The 23,407-nt window shown below is 38.5% G+C and overlaps 1 protein-coding gene across 1 annotated transcript in view; it reads left to right on the top strand.

Annotated features, from left to right (window-relative positions):
• clvs2 (clavesin 2) overlaps positions 1-17,677 on the top strand; it is a 72,948-nt gene extending 55,271 nt beyond the window's left edge. Inside the window, exons 4-5 of the mRNA XM_003215561.3 lie at positions 5,300-5,520; positions 9,365-17,677. Coding sequence (XP_003215609.1) covers positions 5,300-5,520; positions 9,365-9,452 — 309 coding nt within the window. The 3' untranslated portion in view covers positions 9,453-17,677. The remainder of the gene's footprint in view (positions 1-5,299; positions 5,521-9,364) is intronic.
• The last annotated feature ends 5,730 nt before the right edge of the window (positions 17,678-23,407 follow it).

Below are 23,407 nucleotides of genomic sequence, written 5' to 3'. Positions count from 1 at the left end.
CGTCAACCTTTGGCCTCTTGGAGGGATGACATCGACCACTGACGAATCGATGGTTCCCTGTGCAGCTGTCTGTAGGGGCCAACTAGCGCTCGGCCTTGGGGCCCTGATTGACTGACCTAGGGTTTTAGCAGGAGGCACAGGTAGCTCGAGCAAGGGTGAGCTCCCCGCTATGACGCTCTGCTCTGCAGGAAACTCAAACGTGACTTTGGGGCCCTGCTCTGGGTAAGGAGAGAAGTCTTCCTGTTCCTCATCCGAAAACTGGCTGTTTAAGCTATTAAGATGCACAAGCACCTTGGAAGAAGGGTCCTGTATTGGTAACTGGCTTACATTTTCTTCTGTGAGTGGCTCAATTAGGGCCTTGGCCAAAGTCTCAGCCCTTACCCTTTTGGCTGCGGCATCCATCTTTATTCTAAGCATCTCTATACGAGCCTGTTCTATTTGCATTTCGCTTTGTCTTTGGGCCTGTTCCATTTGCATTTCACTTTGTCTACGGGCCTGTTCTATTTGCATTTCGCTTTGTCTACGGGCCTGTTCTATTTGCAGTCGTTGCTCTTCTTCTTTAAAGGGAAGGGTGAGATCAGCTGCCTTAGCATCAGCCTCCGCCCCCGCTACCTTGCTCTTTAGCTCTAGACGTGCAGCCTCCTTAATGTGCAAGGCAGCTAGGGAAGAGATGGCACTCCCAGCAGCAGAAGACTTGCTAGAGTGGCTATGTTTAGATGATGCACACTCCCTTAGTTTAGATACCTGGCTAGAGCGGTTAGACTTAAGACTAAGTGCCACAGCAGGTGATTTTAAAAGATTGGTCTCATGGCTGCATAAGGAAGACTGATTTCCTTTTGGCTCAGACCTTAGATTAACAGGTGGAGAACTAAATTCCAAGGCATCTAGAATTGCCCTCACCTTATTTTCTTTCTCATTAGTGTCAGCTAAGACACTCACTATTTCTAACTCTGAATCCTTGGCGTCAATGCGCTCGAGGACCTGGACTATCTTAGACATCAAACCCCTCCAGAGACCGAAGGTCTCTTCAAGGTCTGTCTGTAATATGGATGGCACCCTTGTAATACCCAAGCTCTCAATTCTGACCATCAATGTTACAATTCGCTCCCATGCCGAACCTAACCTCACATGGAGGAGCTCCTTTTCGTCTATTAGATGGGCTAGCATTTTGGCTGAAGGGTGCTTTATCCTTTGGGGCCTTTCATTCCTACTTTCAGCCTCAGAAGGAGGTATACCATCTGTATCATCTTGAAATTGCATAGACATTATGTATTCTTAATAGCAAGTAAATTTACAACAAAGGCAAATGCAATATACAGTAGAGTCCCGCTTATCCAACATAAACGGGCCGACAGAACGTTGGATAAGTGAATACGTTGGATAATAAGGAGAGATTAAGGAAAAGCCTATTAAACATTAAATTAGTTTATGATTTTACAAATTAAGCACCAAAACATTATGTTATACAACAAATTTGACAGAAAAAGTCGTTCAATATGCAGTAATACTATGTAGTAATTACTGTATTTACGAATTTAGCACCTAAATATCAGGATTTATTGAAAACATTGACTACAAAAATGCGTTGGATAATCCAGAACGTTGGATAAGCGAGTGTTGGATAAGTGAGACTCTACTGTACCTGCAAGTAAATTTACAATAAAAGCAAATTCAATATATAATACAATTCACAGCACTTAACCATAGCAATATATATCACTAAGTAACTATACTTTACAAAGATTGTGACCTTTGGCGCCAGACTTTGGTGGGCAAGCTGCAAAATGTCAACTGACAGCAACTTGCCACTTGATACCTCCCTTGCCCGAGTGACGTAAACTGCCAAAATGGCGACTTCGCCAAATTTTCAAGCACCTCGTGCTCTGCGGCTCGAGGCCTGCCGCCGAAGGAGCACCGAGGCTGGCTTTGGAAAGGAGGAGAGAAGAGACGCCTCCTCCCCGCTGTGAAGGGAGGTCACCACCGCAGGTCGATGAGGCAGGTCACCACCGCAGGACGATGAGGCAGGTCACCACCGCGGGACGATGAGGCAGGTCACCACCGCAGGACGATGAGGCAGGTCACCACCGCAGGACGATGAGGCAGGTCACCGCCGCAGGTCAATGAGGCAGGTCACCACCGCAGGACGATGAGGCAGGTCACCACCGCAGGACGATGAGGCAGGTCACCACCGCAGGACGATGAGGCAGGTCACCACCGCCGGACCAGGAGGCAGGTCACCACCGCAGGACGATGAGGCAGGTCACCACCGCCGGACCATGAGGCAGGTCGAAGCCGGCCGAGTGCTCCGGCCGAACTCGCAGCAGCGTTGCCAGGCCTGTCCAGGTTCTAGCCTGGTTCTGGTGGGCTTCACGCCTCAGAGCCAGCCAAAGAACTGTCGCTGGTGCTCCGCGGCTCGAGGTCTACCGCCGAGGGAGCCCTGGACGTTGCTGGGAACTGCACAGCCTGTGCAAACCCAGAAAGCCACTGGGCCACGTGCGCACACGCGAGCCAAATAGCAAGGAAATAGAGCCCCACTATTTGACTCCTTCAGGTCTGAGAGCGGGCTCCACTGCCTCAGACGCTGGTAGAGTCTTTAGGTATGCAGACTGAGCTCAGGCGTAAAAGCCGCGGCCTATACTAAACTTCCTAAACTATAAAAAACTATAAAGCCGTGCAAGCTAGCTGAAGCGGAAAAACCGCTGATCGACCTCAAAACTGTGCCGTCCGCCGGACAATAAAAAGCTATAAAACTGAAACGTGCTGTCCTTTATCCGGGCGAACTGCAAATCCCTATAAGCTGTCCTATAGATATTGAACGACTGAGTCTGGATAACTTCAAAAAAGGATGTTTATTCATACAAGGTTGTAAACCTGGCACAGATCTTAAAGTTGCAGAAAATGAAACAAATTTCTATAGGTTTTAGTCACAGAATTATCCCTGGTTCCAGAAGGCAAAAGTGATTATAAAACCACTATACCCTAATCACGCTGCCTATATTAGAAGGAGAAACTCTTTCCTTCCCTATCTTTACAGCAAAGATTAGTTCTAGAAGCGATGGAATAACTCTGCTCCTCTAACTAGATTTCCTATTCCAGATCAATATAATTCAATACTTATCTAATTTGGATAGGCTTAGATTGGCCTGGTTTTGAGGATGATTTGTCCCAGTTAGCCTTGCACAGCTCCAGCACGTTGGAAGACTATAGCCAGAATGAAACTCTAAAATGGAGACTAGACCCTGGTAAAAAGGGCGGTCCTAAGATGTTGTACTCTTTGACCAATCATTGCAAAGAAAACTGCAGCCAGCTCTTGCAGACTTCAAGCCACCTTTCCTGGGCTTTTGCAAAGGAGGGAAAACAAACAAACGACCAATAAGTAAGGCAAACCATCGTCCTGGGGGACGGAACAGTGTAGATTTACCCAAAGTCCAATGCAGTCACTTTTTGATGTTCCAATGTATTTATATATACAGATATATTCATATGTAGCATGCATTGTTGGCAACCAGGAGAATTCTTTTAGACTGGGAATGTAATTCCTCACCAATTTCTTCTCAAAGAAAGCAACAAGTAATTTTAGCAATGTTCTTCCCAATGTGAGAAAGTTATAAAAAACCATCCAGTTTTCAAAGGCTAATCTAAATACAAAAATTATTCTGCAAATAACCTACATGTTGTTGTTTTGGGCAACCCCCCTCCCCCAGCATTTTGCACAGGAAATTTATTTATTTGTTTATTATTCAAACTTATATGCCACCACTCCCCTAGGGCTCGGGGCAGCTTACAAGAACAGGCTAAAATCTAACAATTTAAAAACATCTTTAAAAACATCTTAAAAACACTCCCCCAGGGTTCGGAGCGGCTTATAAGAACAAGCTAAAATCTAAGCAATTTAAAACAGCAATAATGGAGATCAAAAGCCTGCCGAAACATATTTATAGGTAGAAATCATATTTGCCAGATAGAAAAGGCTGCTTCCTGAGGAGAAAATATTTTGTATGCAACTCAACCATGCACAATTTTGTAGGTAAATCACCAATTACAGGAAATATAATTTCTGTGCAGAAAATGCTATTTCTTGTGCAAAACAACTATGTGTGGATTTTGTGCAGAATGAGTCCTGAACTATGATTATTCTTCTTGGTCCAGAATTCTCTTCCTCAGGGTTTCAAAAAACAAACACACTAGTTTTTCAACAATGTAAAAATATTTTTGAATATGCTTTCTATTCCTATTATATATTTTGATGAATGGGATGTCTGATTTCTCATATCTGAACAGGAGACACTTCCATTTTTTCATTTCACAGTGATTTTGAAATTTCTCCACAGCTTTGAGAGCAGATTTATGTAATGTGGGAGTGACATGGAGGGTTGCCTCTTGAAACACACTGCTATGCACAGATAGAGTTGCCTGGATCATTGTCCCCCAAATGTTATCTAAAACAGGCCTCTTCAACTTGTGGTTTTTCAGGTGTTTTGAACCTCAGTTCCCAGAATTCCCAACCATTGAACAAGTTGGCTAGGGTCTCTGAGAGGCCTAATCACCTGGAGAGCCACAGGTTGAAGAGTCATGATCTAAAATAAATGCATAGATGGTGGCGTTTTTCCTTTTGTTGATTGATACTTTCTTTTTTATTATAAAGCATCTTATTTTTCTCACAACATAACAAACAGAAACAACTAAAGTCTTCAAAATTTCTGATATTAAAACACAACTAAATAATCATTTTAAAACAAGAGCCAAATTACAAGAAATTTTAAATGAAACCAGAAAAAATATTCAATTTCCTTTCCTTTCTGACACAGCAGCTGATTAAGTGGGGTTCTGCCTGAGCTTAAAGCTCCTTACTTACTGAAGCTTTCAGTTCGAATAGAAAACCTTTCATGATAAAGTGTCATTGTGCTATAGATCAGTGCTTCTTAAACTGTGGGTCCAACCACAAATGGGATCCCTTTACCTCACACTGTGGTCCCGAAAAATTTGGCAATAGTAGTTTTCTGAACATCACCTAGTGAAAGTTTTAGACATTTACACTAATCTGTTGTGGAGTGGATTGCGCAGAAGATGTTTCAGCTTCACCAGATAAAAAGGAAAATCAGCCTGTTTAGCAAGCCTTGCAAAGCTGATTTGTCATCAGTAAATGTTTGATTTCTATACCCATTTTATATACTTATATACCTGGGGTAACGTAAAAAAAATTCTCAGGTGGAAAGGGGTTCCCAAGGGACAATGTTTAAGAAGCCCTGCTATAGCTCATCAAACTTGGGTTTTAAAGATATTTTTCATCTTTTAACAGATATTTCTCCATGGAAATAACCTCAACAGTCTGCACCAGCTTATTCATCCTGAGATTCTGCCTTCTGAATTTGGAGGAATGCTGCCCCCTTACGATATGGGTACATGGGCACGAACACTGCTAGATCATGAATATGATGATGACAGTGAATATAATGTGGATTCCTACAACACTTGTGCAAAAGAAGTTGAAAAGGACCTATCTCCCAAATCCATGAAGAGGTAAGTTGCTTAGGGCTTCTAAAGCAGAGGGCGAAACTTGGGTGACCACCAGACTGATTGTCAGCCATTGAAGATCAGGATGATGATGGGCAGGGATTTGGAGAATCCAAGTTGTAATCCCCATAGAGCTATGAAATTCACTGAGTGTCCTAATTATTCTCTTTCAGTTTAATTTATCTTACAGGGGGTTGGGCAGATAAAATGGGCCATATATACAATCTTAAGGTCAGTGGAGATCAAATGGCATATACAAATGATTAATAAAATCAGTATTAAATATGTCATTCAACCTTCTCCATAAATGATAGGTCATATTAGTGATGTAAGATGAATTGTAATGGTATAATCACATCTTGAATTATGGAATGTTCATGTTTATCCTGTGAAGAGGTGGAAGCAGATTGATATTCATATGTCCATGTAGAGATCACATATGATACTAGAAATACTAAAATGTCAAATTATTAGGTGCAGGTAGAAAAGAAAGAGAGCTAATGTCCTATTTTTCTGTCCATATGCCAAACATTACCTTCTCTCCAGGAGGCTGAAAAGTAAGTTTAGAAAGGAGGTAAATCGTAAACACTCAGTAACAGGGGTCACAGTGTTGGTGGGAACATTCTTTAATCATTATGGGACTACATTTCTATGTGGAGATAAAAAATGTTGTAATTCTGCAACATCATAACAAGAATTCAACTGCTTCCAAAGTAGAAATTTTCTTATGATTCCACTATTTTCTGAGTGCAGTCTCTCTCTCTTTTTTTTTTTTTGAAAAACAGTGGAAAGGATTAGTGCAATTGCATTTGATTTGGAGGACTGATCTGTGATTAGTGATGTGAACATTGCTAGAGAGAAGAAAGAAAAGGATATCAATTTCTAATCTTTCAGTGTTGAGAGCCTGAGTGGCATAGTAGTTTGAGTGTTGGTTTAGGAGACTGGGAGACTAGGCTTTGAATCCCTGACCACTGATGGAAATCCAAGTGAACTTTTCTCAAACTTAGAGAAAGACAATGGAAAACTTCCACTTAACAGCCCCCCCCCCCAAGAAAAGGATACAATATTATTGTCATAAATTGGAGTCAACCCTCAGACACCTAGCAATAACAAAAATGATGAAGTAGTCTTAGACATTCTTTTATGTTGCTTAAAATCAGTTTGTCACTCAATGTCCACTATAATCTATTAGCCTGTTAGCTTTTTCATAGTTTTAGTACACTGTTTGCATTCCATGGGAAGTCTACAAAAGCACGTTTCACTGTTCATGTATAGGTTTTCCAGAAGTATTTTGGATAGAAGTTGAATTAATTTTTTAAAAGCTGGCAGTTGCTTTCTTTTGGCTGAGACTCATCTTGCTCCTGACTGTGCAGAACATTTTGAGTGCTTAATCATATTTCTTGGGAAAGTCAAATAGGACCTCCAGGTAGCATGTGCCACTTGGTATCAAAACACTATGGTATACTGGAAATATTCCATAGTCAGCAGGCTATGGCTAGAGATAGAAATCTATTCTGCTTCTGCACTCAGGGAAGGAGAGGGCAGAGATGTCTTTGGTCGAGTGTTACACTCCATGAAGCTCAAAGAGGATTGTGATATTTTTCTGTATCATGGTGAGAAATAAGGATGGGAAGAAAATTGAGATGGGTAATCAGAGAAACTCACTGATTTTCATAGCCATAGTTATGGCTACCTTGAGGTTATATGCAATTACGCCCTTGCTGCTGACTTACCAGGCTATCTTCACATATTATGTATACTAGTTTTGGCTTCAACTCCAGCTAGCAAACCTATGTTTTCTATGATCTATCAAATTCACTTCAGCTTAAAAAAATATTGATAGCATTGTTGTTGTTGTTATTATTATATTTTTATGCCCCGCTTTATCTTTCCTGAAGGAAACTCAAAGTGGCTTATAATAAAAGCATTTGTATACAATTTAAAATATACAAATATACAAACATTAAAACATAATTAAATATAAACAGTATTTAAAAATTACAGTTAAAAACCATTCAACATATTCAATGCATATTCAAGTTAAAACCACAGCACCTCCTGACTTGATCGTAAAAACTTCTGCTGTTGTACTACTGCTGTTTGTATCTGTCCAATTGGCTCAGAAATGGGCAACCTGCAACCTGCAATTCAAACCCCACTGCAAACACATTAGTTCAGATGTCTGCAACAGGGATCTCTTCTTTCTGCAGACTGCCAATTTGATGGACAGAATGTAGGGGAGAGAGATGGATGGCACCCAACGTTTCTAGTTCTATCCACCAATGGCATCAACCTTACCTAATGCTGACTTACAATCTAACAATGTTTGTCTCATGTGGCCTTTAATATAAAAGGTTTTTTATCTCTGTTTTGGAGCCATAGGAATAACCTCCATTAACTGCACTCTATTTGCAACATTTCCTTTAGACAGTTTTCACTTATGCTGTTTCACTTATTAAAGATATGTCCTCTATACATATTTACAAACTTCGTGTTCATGTTCTGGGAATTAGCATTTACAGAAGTCAGCAGATTTTTTTAGTTGCAGCTACTATTAATGCTGACCTTTTATCCATTTTAACTGTTATATGTGTGTTTCATTTGTAACGTTCCTTGACTCCCAATTGATGATAATGATGTTCATAATCTAATTGGGCGTTTAACTATTTGAGACAACTTCACAACTTGCTAAGTTGTAAAGTTCAAACTTACCTTATAACTACTAGCTTTATATGTTAACTTAAGCGAATCCTGTACAACATTTTTGGATTCTATTTTGATTTTTATTTCTGCCTTCAAAGTATCAGATAATGAACTGATTTGAAAAAAGGGGGCTTAGAGTTCCTTACCTCCTATATGTTTCATCGTGGAATAAGTGACTGTAAACAATTCAAGATATTTCTGTCTGGAAAGAAAGAGAGCAAAAACACATAACCTGGAAACCAGTTGGTTGATACACTAGTGTTTTCTTTCTCTACGCATAGAATATAAGACTGACAGAATGATCAAAGAAAATATTTATTTAAAAATTCTAGAAATATTTCAACAACAACAACAAAACTTTATTTATATACCGCTCTATCTCCGATAAGGACTCAGAGCGGTTTACACATCATAAAAACAATCAATACAAAATACAAGAAACAAATATAACAGCAATTCACTAGTTAGTTTGAAAGACCGGCAACCAGGTTCCCTATGTAATCTTTTGTGCTCATTGTTTTTGGCTGAGGTTGGTGGGAGTTGTTCATAAGATCTTGAGAGACATCCTTGGTTGCCCACTATATTTCCCAAGCATATTTTCAAGAAACACCTCCCTTCTCTTTAAAACTTTTTGACCTAGAAAGGAAATTTGGAAAAAATTTGTTTTATGTGACAGTGGCAGCTTGAGTGGTTTATGCTTGATATTGAAAAACCTCAGATACCTCCCTTAGAAGAATGGGAAAAATACATTTGTAGATAATGGATAAAATAACTGTGCTCTTAAGAGGAGAACTTGTAGAGAACTTTGTCAATGACTGGCAACCAATGATCCAACATCTCAATGTAAAATTAATCTTAAAATGTATATAGGGGAACCTATAAGACTGTAGAAAGGAAGAAACAGATTTTAGTTTGGAGCCTCTGATACCATTATATGCATTATTTAAATAGAAGATTGTGATCCCTTAAAGAAAATATATTATCTGGGAAATGATTATGGAACACTAATAGCTGGGAAGTATTGCACTGTATGCAATAAACAGTTATAAATGTATATTTATTTGATTTTTTAAAAAAAACTTCTTGACCTCACTACATGTGTCTTTTAATGATCCATATCAAGCATTTGTTTTTAATACGTTTTCAGGTCTCAGTCAGTTGTGGACCCTGGAGTGTTAAAGCGTGTGGATAAAAGCGAAGAGGAAAACATGCAGCCATTGCTTTCACTTGACTAACAATGCCTGAGCATCGAACATGAATTGGGGTGGAAGGTATTGCCTTTCAGCAACAAGCAAATCATTGGGAGAGAATCAGTACCAGCTGGAATCCTGTTTTCATGTTAATGTAGCATAATGTAATGAGGCAGCAGGTTTTGCCAGTCATCCTGGAACATGGCTGCCCAGGGCTGGAAAACAGGGTGGGGAAAAAGAAAAGGAAAAGATATCAATAATATATTCTGTAAGTGCCAACCTGTTTGTAAATAGAGTCTGTTCCTTCTCTCTGCATTTGTAAGTAATGGTATGGATGTAGTGTGGGGGAAAAATAGAGTGACTATTAAAATATGCCAGTTGAATGCACTGTAAAAGAACAGATAGTATTCAGATAAAATAAACAAGAATATGTAAGTAGCTTTCATCCTTTTTATACAAAGCTATATGACAGTTTCATACTTTCCATAGTTTAACAATAGACATTGTATATGGTGTGATATTTCCAGTCTTATAAGGTGGTATTTCATAGACATTGCTATGGTTTGCAGTTTGCATTATTTTTTGTAAAGAACATTTTAGTAGCAGGAAGCCAAGCACCATCCCTAGGTTTATGAGATATATCTGATTTTTAATATGTTCACACCAACTATGGATTTAAGTGCTCTCTGGGTCCTGACCAATTAGTTGGGCTTCAAAATGTCCGCCTCACACTTTGTTCATGTCTCAGAACTTTCCTTCTTATGTGGAACATACTCAGTAATGCTCTGCTATTAATTCATAATAGTTAGCAGCAACAGACTGATGCATCATTTCTAAAACTTCTGAAACTGAAGTCTGAATACATATCTCTATATTTTTACCAGTCTCTACGTATAAAGTGTCATTGGTAGATGAGTATATTTAATCAAGGATTTATAAAAACAAAAATATCATACCTATTTGGTGTGCCTAGAGTTTATTATAGATTGTATATTAAGCCAATGTCGTTGTTATCATAGTAAATGATTTAAGTACAGCACCCTACTTCAGGCAAAATTTAATTATTGTTAAGTATGTAGTACAATACCATGTTGAGGTCACTTTTTGTTTTGTGGTGTAAATGTGTAGATGAAATATGTGCCATATTAGACATGAAATACATTTTACCTCAAAAGACCAAACTGTCTCCAAAGTGGACTGTACATGGTCAGCTGTAGTTTAGGGGATATGTTTTCATCTTTGATGTGTGCTGATATGCATGTCTATTTCTGCTGAACATCAAGGCAAGAATGTGTCCTATAACTATCCAAACCTCTTTAATCAGGATTTAATATTCCATTTGAACAAAAATAACATGTACTTTTGCTTGTAATAACCAAAATTGAATGTCTTAACTCTTATGGGCTCTGAAGAAATGTATCAGAATCAGTTAGGGGATATTTGTGACCAGAAATGGATTGGCATCCTACAGCCTATTGAAAATCTTCAGAGGCTTTTAGTTTCAAGAAAGGAGAATGAAATGACTCGCTTATTTTATCACATTCCTGCCATCCAGAGATTTATGAGTTCTTGAAAAAGGAGGTCCCATTGTTCCTGCATTGTCCTTGTAGAATTTACATGGTCATTCTCTCCAGTCACCGTAAGCTTAACACCATTCTACCCAGAAAACCTCCGAACTTCGAAATTTTGGAAGCTAAAAAAAGGTTGGATCTGGTTAGGGGACACCCGGGTAGGGCTCAGAAAGAATCATACCTGAAATCCTGGAGAGCTATTGCTGTCCGATAGACCAATGATCTGACTCCAGTACAAGGTAGTTCCCTAGATTTCTGTGTGCTATTATTGTTTACCGTAGCTTATTCTTATGGTAATATGGGGACTGTAGTGTTACGTAGATCATTTTATATGTGTTTGAATGCTAATTTAAGAGATTCTTATTTATTCTTAATTCCTCTTTCTCTAGTTTCCATTTTGTCATTGTGTCCTTTGAGGGCTAGAACATTCACCTGGTTACATTATTAAACTATTCATCAATCTAATAGCAATGAGCTACTACATACAGCGTCTCTCAAATAGACTTCTGTTTGTGAGTGTGGCTTCTACCTCCTTCTGACAATCCCATACCATCACCAGATCTGCTCTGGAAGATCTCCCAAACTGAGGAGCATGCATGGCACTGCTGAGCAGAAGGAGAATCTACTCCACCAGCTACTGCTTGCAGATGCAGATAGTCACCCCCAACTATAACCTATTGTGAACAACCAATTATATATCAAAGCAGAAAGACACCAGAGTTAGAAACATTCCGACCATGGGAACACTAACCCAAACTGTTACATTGTTATCAGGGATGGCTTTTAATTGGGAATAATGCCTAAAGATTTCGAGTTAAAACAATGATTACATCTTAAGTGATGAAGTGTCTTCCTGTGGCTTCCCTTAGGACTGTTTTATAGCATGTCCTGCAACAGGTAACATTAGACGATCTAAGCTCTTTGTGATGCACTTGTATGATACATGCTTTCACACCAACTTCACATTCATACTGCACATTAGTGAGTATGCACTAAAAAGAAAATCCATGCAAATATGATGGGGCTATGAAGATATCATGTTCTTGGCTCTTGTTGGACAATAACCTGTCTCAGCATGTTGCTAGAAATACAACTGAAACCCATTCACCACATTGATACAAATACTGCATGTCTCTAACTTAGCATGTGTGACTCACATGATTGACTAGGAAGTGATTTCAATAAGTATTTGCTATTGTACACTGAAAAATCCCAAAAGCTTAGAAGTCTTCAATACAGGGCTACTATTTTCCATCATGGTGTCATTAGAATGAGAATGCTGTGGGATATTTGGAATCCGTATGCCATAAATTGATAGGGTAATGAAATTGTGCTATAATCTATTTGGAGAAATTGCCACATATTTTTGGCTTTACAATGGATCAACATAGATAGATGCATTCGTTTTCACCTCCAGCAATACTAACAGTAACAATTTTTTTTCCGTGTCAGGAGCGACTTGAGAAACTGCAAGTCGCTTCTGGTGTGAGAGAATTGGCCGTCTGCAAGGACGGTGCCTAGGGGACACCCGGATGTTTTGATGTTTTTATCATCCTTGTGGGAGGCTTCTCTCATGTCCCCGCATGGAGCCGGAGCTGATAGAGGGAGCTCATCCGCACTCTCCCCGGGTGGGATTCGAACCTGGCAGCTTTCAGATCAGCAACCAGCAGTAACAATGACAATATGCTGAGTTATACATAAGTATTAAATTTGCCCTTTTCCCTGTCTGTCTGTCTGTCTGTTGGAAGAAAAACGCAAGAGTTCAAAATATCCCTATGTAATCACCACTTATAAAGATATCAGCCTACCTGTTTCATTGTCTCTTTAGAGTGAATTGCCAACATGTATACTTCATGCCTGGGAAATTATAATTGCCAAATGAACGTCAAAATAGGGTGCCATGTTGTGGCAAATCAGAACTGGATTGTGTTGATTTGATTAAAGAGTAGTGGATGAATGTTTCTTCTGTTGGTCCTTGGGGGAAGGGGTGGGTGGGTGGTTGGGTGTGTTAGGAAGTTTGGCTAGATGGCCTTTTAATCCTTTCAAACTGTCATATGGAAGCTGTCATGCCCACATGGAGCTCCAGGAACACTTTTCTTTCTCCACAACACAGACATATTTTGAACTGTCATTTTCATTTTGTCTTCATGCTGCTAGACTGGCTGAGCTATAGTTGAAGGACCTGAACTGGCTGAATGGGGGAGTGAACTCTCTCCACAAAAAGCTGGAAGTACTGTCCTTTCAGTAGGGCAGTATGTATATTAATTCTCAATCCCTTTACATTTTAATCTTTGTTCATCTACAGATTGGAAAGAAATTTTCATTTGATAAGTACTGAACTCAATTCTCTATATCTCTAAGGCTTGCCCCACTCATAATCCCAAATATGTACAATGTAGGTAAAATAGATCAGAGGCTTGGTGTGGCAATGTTGCTTATTGGACCTACTGGCCACAGAAAAGCAGAGGCCAAGCTCTGAGTCAAGGTTTTCTTGGTTTGATTACTCTTGTTCATAACAATAAAGGATTGGGGATTTCCCCCCTGAAGTAGAGTGTCAGAACTAATTTTTCTGGTGTTAACATGTTCCTTATTTAAACTTCAGTAAAGTCAGTAGTGATTAAACCAGGCTTGACAGTTTCCAAGTATCTGGAGACAGAGCCATGGCTCATATGGCTTTATTAATTTCACTTTACAAAAGCTGAAAGCTTGTGTCCCTGTGTTTCATTTAAATCCCTTTGTAAAAGTAATTATTCTTAGAATCTTTATCAAACTTTGTGAAAGAAAAATCAGTATGTCAAGTCATGACACCTCTGTTCAATGAAGGACTTGCTTTTGTTTTATTTTTGCATTTGAATTCTTGCCTGTGTGTGTGCCCTTAACTGCAGTTTATGAAATGCCTTCTGATGTTTAATTCATGTATGGCTATAATAAGCATTCAGGTAGTCTTCTTAGGAGGTGGTGATTTTACATTATTCACCATCCATAGTTCAGTAAGAACAAACTAAGATATTTGAAAGGAAGAAGACTCACAGCAGAATGTCTGGTTTTCTGAGAATATCAGCAAATTCTCATTAATTTCTGCTGCTAGGTAAGGATATAGTAGTAGGAGATGATTTAATTGGTTCAATTTGAACATATGCATTGCTTTTCACAATTTAAGAACATTCCCAACACCATCAGAAAAAAGTGCAATACAAGAAACTTAGCCTTTTTCTTTGGTGACTGTGGTATTAGTTGATCCTTCTGAGTTCGGCTCCCAAAGTACATTGGAAATTTTTCCATATTTGTTTTTGCCTAGCAGAAGTATTCAGCTTTTCAGGTATTACAGAAAACTTTTGGTGTCTACTCATGTGTTCTTACTTTTTTCCCTCAGTATGGAAAACCTTCAGGTCTTACTACCTCTACACATGGGGCATTTTTGCCCAGTTTTGCTGCTTTGTTGCGTGGCAAGGATGGGGCCTGACATGCACCATCATATGACACATGGCAGGAGTGGAAGCTCCAAAAAGTGCTTCTTCCTCCACCACGGGGAGGAAAGTGTGGGTAGCTCTGACAGAGCTATCCACACTTTCCTCCCCTTTCCTCTGTATAATGGGGCAATGCATGTTGCTGCCCTTTCTCCCATCTAATGGGGGAAGGAGGGAGGGCGCGCGGAGCACCACAAGCCACCCACACGCCTTCCTTTTTACCAGTGATGTCCAGTGCAACAGCATGGCCCAAAAGGGCAGTGTGAAGAGGTCCTTAGTCTGAAGTTTAAAGGAAATATGTCTGTAAGTGCCTTCAAGTTGCCTGATGACTTTTGGCAACCTCATGAATTTCATAGGGTTTTCTTAGGCAAGGAATATGCAGTGGTGATATGCCAGTTCCTTTATCTGAAATATAGCTAACAGCACCTGAAATTCATTGCCAATCTCCCATCCTGCTTATTCTTACAAGATTACCTAGAACTTGATGCTTTTAACGTATTTAGGTCCTACCCAAACCTATGAGGATAGCATCCAGCACCTTGGATATCTCCCTTAAAGTTTGAACAAAACTCAGTGTGAACTCATTGCATATGCAGTAGGAGCTTTTACTATCCCTGACCCCTCCGTTTTTTATATTTGGTCTTTGCCCTTTATTCTTTTTTAAATCGTTTTCCTCTCCCCACATTTCTACTCTCCCCTTTATTCTTTCTTCACTTTTATCAGTAGCATGGTATTTTTCTCTTCATGTAGTTCCCTCCCTTATCTAAAAGATCTTAGGACATTGTACAATAAAATCAATAAAATTAAATTCCATTAAATAAAATGGTTTTTAAAGACTGTAATACATTAAACAACATTAAACAGTGATAATAGTTGTTGATAATAGAAATAATAAACTCCCTGTAAAGTGTTTAAAAATATATAAAGCAGGAATTAGAAAAACAATATAACAGATATAAATGCTTTGAGTATACATAACTTATATAGGAGCGGAATTGTGTGGTTTGTGGGCTGCATGCTACCCTTTGGGATGAGTCCAATATGATCCTTGAGAACTCCAACAAGGCCCCACAAAACCTTAGCATCCCAAAAGAAGGTCAAATATGCACTTAAATATTTTAAGGCTCCTCGAGGCTGTTAAAGGTCCCTGATTCTCAAACTGTAAGAAGCCCTCTACTAAAGGTGGCCTAATGTCACTTCTGGTCACCCAAGATGTTGAGCATAGTGTTCCAGTGCAGGACTCCAAATGTCTTAAGGCTCTAGATCAATGATTCCCAGGCCTTATGCTATGGGAACTAAGTTTGGTGAGTACTTGGATGAATTGAAAATGTCTCTAGAACAGTGCTTCTTAAACTGTCTGATGTTTGGGACCTGCAGGGTATTCCCCCCCGCCCTCCCCAAGTGTGCCAGGAACTGGCACCATATTTGTGTTCATTCCTGAACATTTCCTGTGAGTTAGAAACCAAGTGGTTGACAAAACCCGCTTGTTAACCTCTCTGATGTGGTAGACTGCTTTTTTCACCTCTCAATGTGCCTCAGGCAGACACCATGTTTAACTACAGCTGTTTCATGCTGTCCTGGAAATTTGCCAATGGCTCACAGACTGGCATTAGTGCGTAGAACATGACTTGGAGTAGCACTGCCCTGGAGCATGAACCATTCATGTGCCAATATTTTTCCAGAAAGACATGACCACAGGGATAATGTGAGACTAGAGCTACTAGGCATTCCTTCAAAAGAGGAGTTGGTTTTGTAAGCAGTTCACTTTCCTTTTTTAAGATTAGTTAGAACCACAGAGTCATGAATCTATGGAATGCTTTGTACCAATATCACTTTTCACCAAGAGATGTGGCATAACTTAGGAGGATAATATGGAGCCTAATGTGCTGCCATTGAATCAGGAGTATTTGTAGTTGTATTACCATTTTAAGATGGAGGATATAAATAAGAAGCCTAAAGATTTCTCAACTGTTATTGCCAATAACACATCAACACACAAAATTATTTTTAAGGTGGTAGAGAAGTTTGTTTTTCTACCTCCTGAAGTTACTCCTAAGTGATAAGGCAGAATGTTAATATCCTGGCAAATGACTTAGATTTTTAGATCATAAGAAATATTGAGAATTGACCCATCATATAAGAATGGTGAAGACTTTTCAGCACATGAAAACAAAAGAGATTTTAAGATAACCCATGGCAACATATTTTTCTGTCCAAAAACAAATGCAAAGCTCAATGAGGAAATGTTTTTAGAGACAGCATTGACTGAGGGCTTGTTTATATCAATGGCTAATTTACAGGAACAGGAGGAGGGTAGAAGATTACAAAGAGCAATGGATTTTATTTTGTTTTTGTCTCCCAGTGTTTTCAGCATTTCACTTTATTTTTTATGATACTTTCGTGTTACCTGGTTATCAATAGTATTTATTGTGTATGGTTTAGGATGAGGATAAAATTGAAAATAAATTATGTTGAAATTATGTAGAAGGTTGTGCAGTCATGTTACCAACAGCTGCAAGTGTTGGATTTGAATGGGGAAAATAATTACTCTTTTTAAAAATATGAAATCAAATTCTGGGTCATAAATTCAAAGGAAAAAAGGGAATATGGAGTCATTGTGGCATATGTATATATATTTATACCAGGCCTGGGCAAACTTCAACCCTCCAGGTGTTTTGGATTTCAACTCCCACAATTCTTAACAGCTGGTAAGCTGGCTGGGATTTCTGTGAATTGAGGACCTAAGTTCGTCCATACCTGCTATATATGGTGTTCTTAAAAATCTGTTTTCAAATGAAGGAGGGCCCAAATCTCCATGTTAAATTCTGATAAGGTGAAGTTAGCATGTAATGACATTAATTTTCCAAATTTCACATGGGGGATTTTCTTATGAAATGTACACCCTGTGAAAAATCTCAAAAAATCCTGTCTCACTTTATGTCAGTCATCTTGTGATGAATATATGTAAGAACTGACCCTAAACCATGGTGCTGATAAAAGAGATAGAGGGGAGAGGGGTCTTTTTCTTTTCTTGTTGACTGTCATGACTGGAAAGCGCTATTATTTAATGTACTACATTTGTGCCAAACCTGATCAGTATATGTACATGGAACAATATGTCTCACATTCATTGTACACGACTCTTTGAAAAGTTGTAACAAACCTTTTCACTGTTTATATGAACAATATATATATATATATATATTTGAACAAAAATAAACAATTGAAGCTATTAGTAAGGATGGCTTCCGGTTTGTCAAAATAAAAGCTTTGATGAAAAAACAAGCGGCTGAGATTATCCTCAATTTGTTTGACAGTGTCCGTTTCACAAATTCTTTTCCTGTGCATTGGTATTTATTTTAGAAAAATCTTACTTTCTCTTTTCCTCTCCAAAAAGGAGTCTTCTAATATTTTGTTTACATAAAACAGCTAATTTTAATTTGTTTTATTTGGTTTGAATCAGAACAACATATTGTTCAGAAATATACAGCATCAAGCCTCCTGCCATGAGAATAAATTTTTGACAAACTTGGAAGATGAGAATAATGCAAATCTGTTTTTGTGATGTTTTTGGTTCATATAAGAATGTCTCTACTGACTCAGAAACATTTCCTCTGAATACAGAATCCTTGATATGATTTATTGTGGCTAACAACCATGTGCAGAATTTGTTTCACTAAATGCCTCAGAAGACCACATGTTTTGACAGAGAATGAAAAATAACTTTCTAGTTGAAGAATCTTTAGAATATCTCTATTTCAGCTGCAATTTTTCTTTTTTAACCAAAAAAACACATTGAATTTTTTTTCATGAGGAAATAGCAAATGACAGTACTTGGTTATCTGTTCCTTTCCTGAGTAAAACTGAATATGGAATTTGTATTTTTCATTACTATTATACATAGAAGGTGACATATAAAGAAAATAAAAATAATGACCACAAGTGATGTACCTAACTGGACAAAAATGATATTGAAATAATATTTTTCATAACTTGCCTGAGTTATTGAGAATGGCGACTTGTAAGAAATCAGAAGGCTAGGGCTAAAACCATCACATTTCCCATATGAATGTGAAAGCTGAACGGAGAAAAAAATCTGATAGGAAGAAAATCAACTCATTTGAAGTGTGGTGCTGAAGATATGTTCCATTCTATCTATATATATAAAAGAGTGATGGCATCATGGCGACCCACAAAACAACAAAACTACAGGCCCCCCAACCTCGAAATTTGACAACACAACCCATCATCCACGCCTCTAGGTTGATACAACAAAAAGAAAAGAAAAATAAAGTCCTAATTAGAGAGAGAGGAATAATTGCTTTTATCCAATTGCTGCCAGTTAGAAGGCTAAGCTCCTCCAACTTGGTCTCCTAGCAACCCAATAAAAATAATAAAAAACACTAAAAAATAATTTAAAACACTAAAAATTAATACAATAAAATAGTAAAATATAATAAATAAAAAGATAGCTTACAATAAAATTAATTAAATACAAATAACGCCAAATAAAAATTACACAACAATTTTAAACCAATACCACCACCACTTTGCCACAGCAACGCGTGGCCGGGCACAGCTAGTACATATATAAAAGAGTAATGAAATCCACCCCTGCCACTAAACAACAAAAGTACAAGCCCCAGAACCTAGAAATTTGGCAGCACAATCCACCATCCTTGCCCCTAGGTTCAGACAACAAAAATAAAATAAAAATAAAATCCTAATTAGAGGGAGAGGAATAATTGTTTTTATCCAATTGCTGCCAGTTAGAAGACTAAGCTCCGCCCACTTGGTCTCCTAGCAACCTACTCAGCCCAGGGGACAGGCAGAGTTAGGCCTCACTTAGGCCTCTTCCACAGATTATCTAATTTGCACTGGATTATGTGGCAGTGTAGACTCAAGGCCCTTCCACACAGCTATATAACCCATTGATAATCTTATATTAGCTGCTTTGAACTGCATTATCTTGACTCCACACTGCCATATAAACCACTTTAGTGTGCATTTTATACACCTGTGTAGGGGCCTCATATAATCCAGTTCTAAGCATATAATATAAGATTATCAATATACAGTAGAGTTTCACTTATCCAACATAAACAGGCTGGCAGAATGTTGGATAAGTGAATATGTTGGATAATAAGGGATTCAGGAAAAGCTGATTAAACATCAAATTAGGTAATCATTATACAAATTAAGCACCAAAACATCATGTTATACAACAACTTTGACAGAAAAAGTAGTTCAATGCACAGTAATGCTATGTAGTGATTACTGTATTTACAAATTTACCACCAAAACATCACAATGAATTTAAAACACTGACTACAAAAACATTTGACTACTAAAAGGCAGACTATGTTGGATAATCTAGAACATTGGATAAGCAAATGTTGGATAACTGAGATTCTACTGAAATAATTACTGTGGTATAATAATACAAAACAATATAATCTCTAAAACCAGGACAGTAAATAAGGAGCAACACTCTGAAAGCAGGGAAATTGGAAATTCCAGAAAGGAAACAATCAGGGCCAGCTAACACCTCTCAAGAAAGGATTCTTCCATAAAGAAGGAAGATGAGAAGAGAGTGAAGCAGTGTGTATTACCAAAGTCATTATTATTACTATCATTACTATCATTACTATTATTATTATTATTATTATTATTATTATTATTATTATTGTTTTGCTGTGAACCATGAAAATGAATACAATCTGGCTCCAAGTATTCGAAAACACTAAAATCAGAATATATAAAAATTACTGTGGTATAATAAAACAGAACAATACAATCTCTAAAATCAGAACACTAAATAAGCAACAACACTCTGAAAACAGGGGAATTCCAGACAGGAAACAATCAGAGCCAGCTAACACCTCCCAACAAAGCATTCCCATCACCAAAGTCTGCCAAATCCTCTGTTTTCTCAGGTCCACAAACTTCTTTTTTTTGGGGGGGGGGGGGACTGTTTAATAGTATAATATAATTAGTTGCTTGTGTCAGGGATGTTACTGATGCTGTGCATTGAATTTTCTTCCTGTTAGGCATGCACATTTTAATTACATTCCATTTATAATATTCATATTTTCATCCTTAGCACAGTTCAAACAGATCAAGGTTCCTTTGTGCACTTTTACATCATGGATGCAGCGATATCCGAAATTAATTAGTTTCAAAAATATTCATCTGCTTTGGCATTCATCTGATGTTCTCTCTAAGGATGAACCTCCTACTTGCTAACTAGCTAACTACAGATTTATTTTCCTTAAAAAATTACCGCTTCATAACGATTCTTTCATTAAAATGTTGCTATGCTGTTCTGTGACAGGGTAATGCTACATCATAAATGTAAGACTTTTGTCTAATTATCCTGAAGACACCAGATCAGGGCCGATATAAGAAGCTAAGTAGGGTCACACCTGGTTCACACTAGGAAAAAATACCAGTAAGAAATACTTTCATGGCTGAATCCAAGGAGGAGCCGAGGAGCCTTATAACCAAGGTGAAAGAAGAAAGTGCAAAAGCTGGGTTGCAGTTAAACATCAAGAAAACCAAGATTATGGCAACCAGACTGGTGGATAACTGACAAATAGAGGGAGAAAATGTGGAGGCAGTGACAGACTTGGTATTTTTAGGTGCAAAGATTATGGCAGATGCAGACTGCAGCCAGAAAATCAGAAGACGTTTACTTCTTGGGAGGAGAGCAATGACCAACCTTGATAAAATAGTGAAGAGTAGAAATATCACACTGGCAATGAAGGTTCGCATAGTTAAAGCAATGGTATTCCCCATAGTAACCTCTGGATGCAAGAGCTGGACCATAAGGAAGGTTGAGTGAAAGAAGACAGATGCTTTTGAACTGTGGTGTTGGAGGAAAATTCTTGAGAGTGCCTTGGACCACCAGAAGATCCAACCAGTCCATACTCCAGGAAATAATGCCCGACTGCTCACTGGAGGGAAGGATATTAGAGGCAAAGATGAAGTACTTTGGCCACATCATGAGAAGACAAGAAAGCCTGGAGAAGACAATGATGCTGGGGAAAATGGAAGGAAAAAAGAAGAGGGACTGACCAAGGGTAAGATGGATGGATGGTATCCTTGAAGTGACTGGCTTGACCTTGAAGGAGCTGGGGGTAGTTACGGCTAACAGGGAACTCTGGCATGGACTGGTCTATGAGGTCACAAAGAGTCAGAAGTAGCTTAATGAATAAACAGCAACAAAGGAATACAAGGTACTGTAGGCTATATTCAGAAGAAGTCAATGGCTGATCACCTCTGAGTGTTCCTTGCCTAAGGAAAACACCAAATTCAAGGTGTTTCCAAAAGTTGACAGTCAACTCGGAGAGACATAATTTATTTTTTATAATACTGGCTAGCATTCTGTATTGCCATGACAAATGCATAACCGAGATTTTATATCCATAACTCCTCTATATATTCATGAATCCTATACAATCACAGTCCATGTTAACAGCCAACAACCCACAGGCCATCTTACAAGCTAGCAGCTAGCATCTGATGATGAAGGTCTGTTCTCCTTGTGATCTGGCTTCAAGAAAGATTATATTTGCATCCCATCCAAGGCTTCTATCTTGCTTGCTGGTGGGAAGTGATAGAAACATCAGTGTTTCCATTATACATGGGATGAATATCTCATTTTCTGCTGGGTATCCCAGGTTTTCTGTCTTTAACCCATCTCTGCATCACATTAGGTGAAGTTGGGTGATACTCCGTAGTTTGCCAGGGCTTTGAGGCAGTCAGGACTACCAGATCTGTTCTGTTTAGAACCTGTCCAAACAAGCACAGCTACCAACTGAGCAGCAGGACAGAGAACAGGCGATCACCTGGCAGTAGTGATAGTGGCAGTGTTAATCTGTATAAGGGATTGATTCAAACCAGACCTGATTCAGCAGTCCAGACTGATCAAAGCCCTGAAGTAGTTTGGAATATTCTCTGACTTTACTTAAAATGAGACAAATTAGAGTTAAAGCCCCAAAACCTAGGATACTCACTGGAAGTGTGTCATGAAGATAGATAGCAATAGATTCAAGATGAGTCTGGGTTTTATGAATTACTTCATTGATCCAAAATCATTTACCTCCTGGAATAATAAAATGGGAGAGGGTTTTTGTTTTCATGGCCCTAAATAATTTATGTCACCAACAACTGTGACCATTCACAATACGAATGTAAATACGAATCAGGAAACGTATTCCCACCTCAAGCATGATAGACATCCATGTTTTGTATGTTGTTTTGATAGGAGTGATCCTGTATTTTCCAACTAGTAGGCTAGTATGCAGTGCCAGCTTCACTATTCACTATTTGTGCATGAAAAGGCACAAACCCAATAGTTATTGCCTTTATTATAGTTGAATTTTGTGGAGAAGTGTTCCCTCTCTCATTATGATTCATTATGAGTTAAAGATTAGGGGAAATAAAAAAAATACAAATCAGATAAATTGTGAAATTTGCTGCTAGACGATGTCTTAATAGCGCTCAACATGGACAATTACTACCCATGCTAGCTGGAGGAATCCACAAAAGAAATGTTTCCTAGTGCTGCCCTAGCATTCTATATTCTATTTATGTAAAGATGAGGCTTTGTCATTCCCCAAAACCCTGAAAAGAGTCTGAGCTGATTGCCTCACCCTGGGAAATACTCTCTTTGAAAGATGCATTATGGGTGCAATTACAGCACATGGACAGGTAGTCTCTCTAAGATGTGCAATGAGGTTTCTGCCATAGGACTATCAAAGGTTAATAAAACAAAAAAATTGTTCAGTCAAAATCTCAACAGGAAATTTGAGTAACACGTCAAATACTTTGAAGGTGGAGATACAAAAGGGGAGGCAAATCTCCTTTCTCAAAGCAAAACCCAAGTTTGTAGTATATAGACACTGATGATGATTTTTAAAAATGCTTCCCTTGTAATGAGAAGTGGCAGTAAAAAAAC

The sequence above is a fragment of the Anolis carolinensis genome, chromosome 1 (genome assembly GCF_035594765.1).
Source record: "Anolis carolinensis isolate JA03-04 chromosome 1, rAnoCar3.1.pri, whole genome shotgun sequence".
NCBI classification, from domain to species: domain Eukaryota; kingdom Metazoa; phylum Chordata; class Lepidosauria; order Squamata; family Dactyloidae; genus Anolis; species Anolis carolinensis.
Note: the sequence above shows the minus strand (reverse complement) of the source record. Positions and strands in the feature narration are given on the sequence as shown.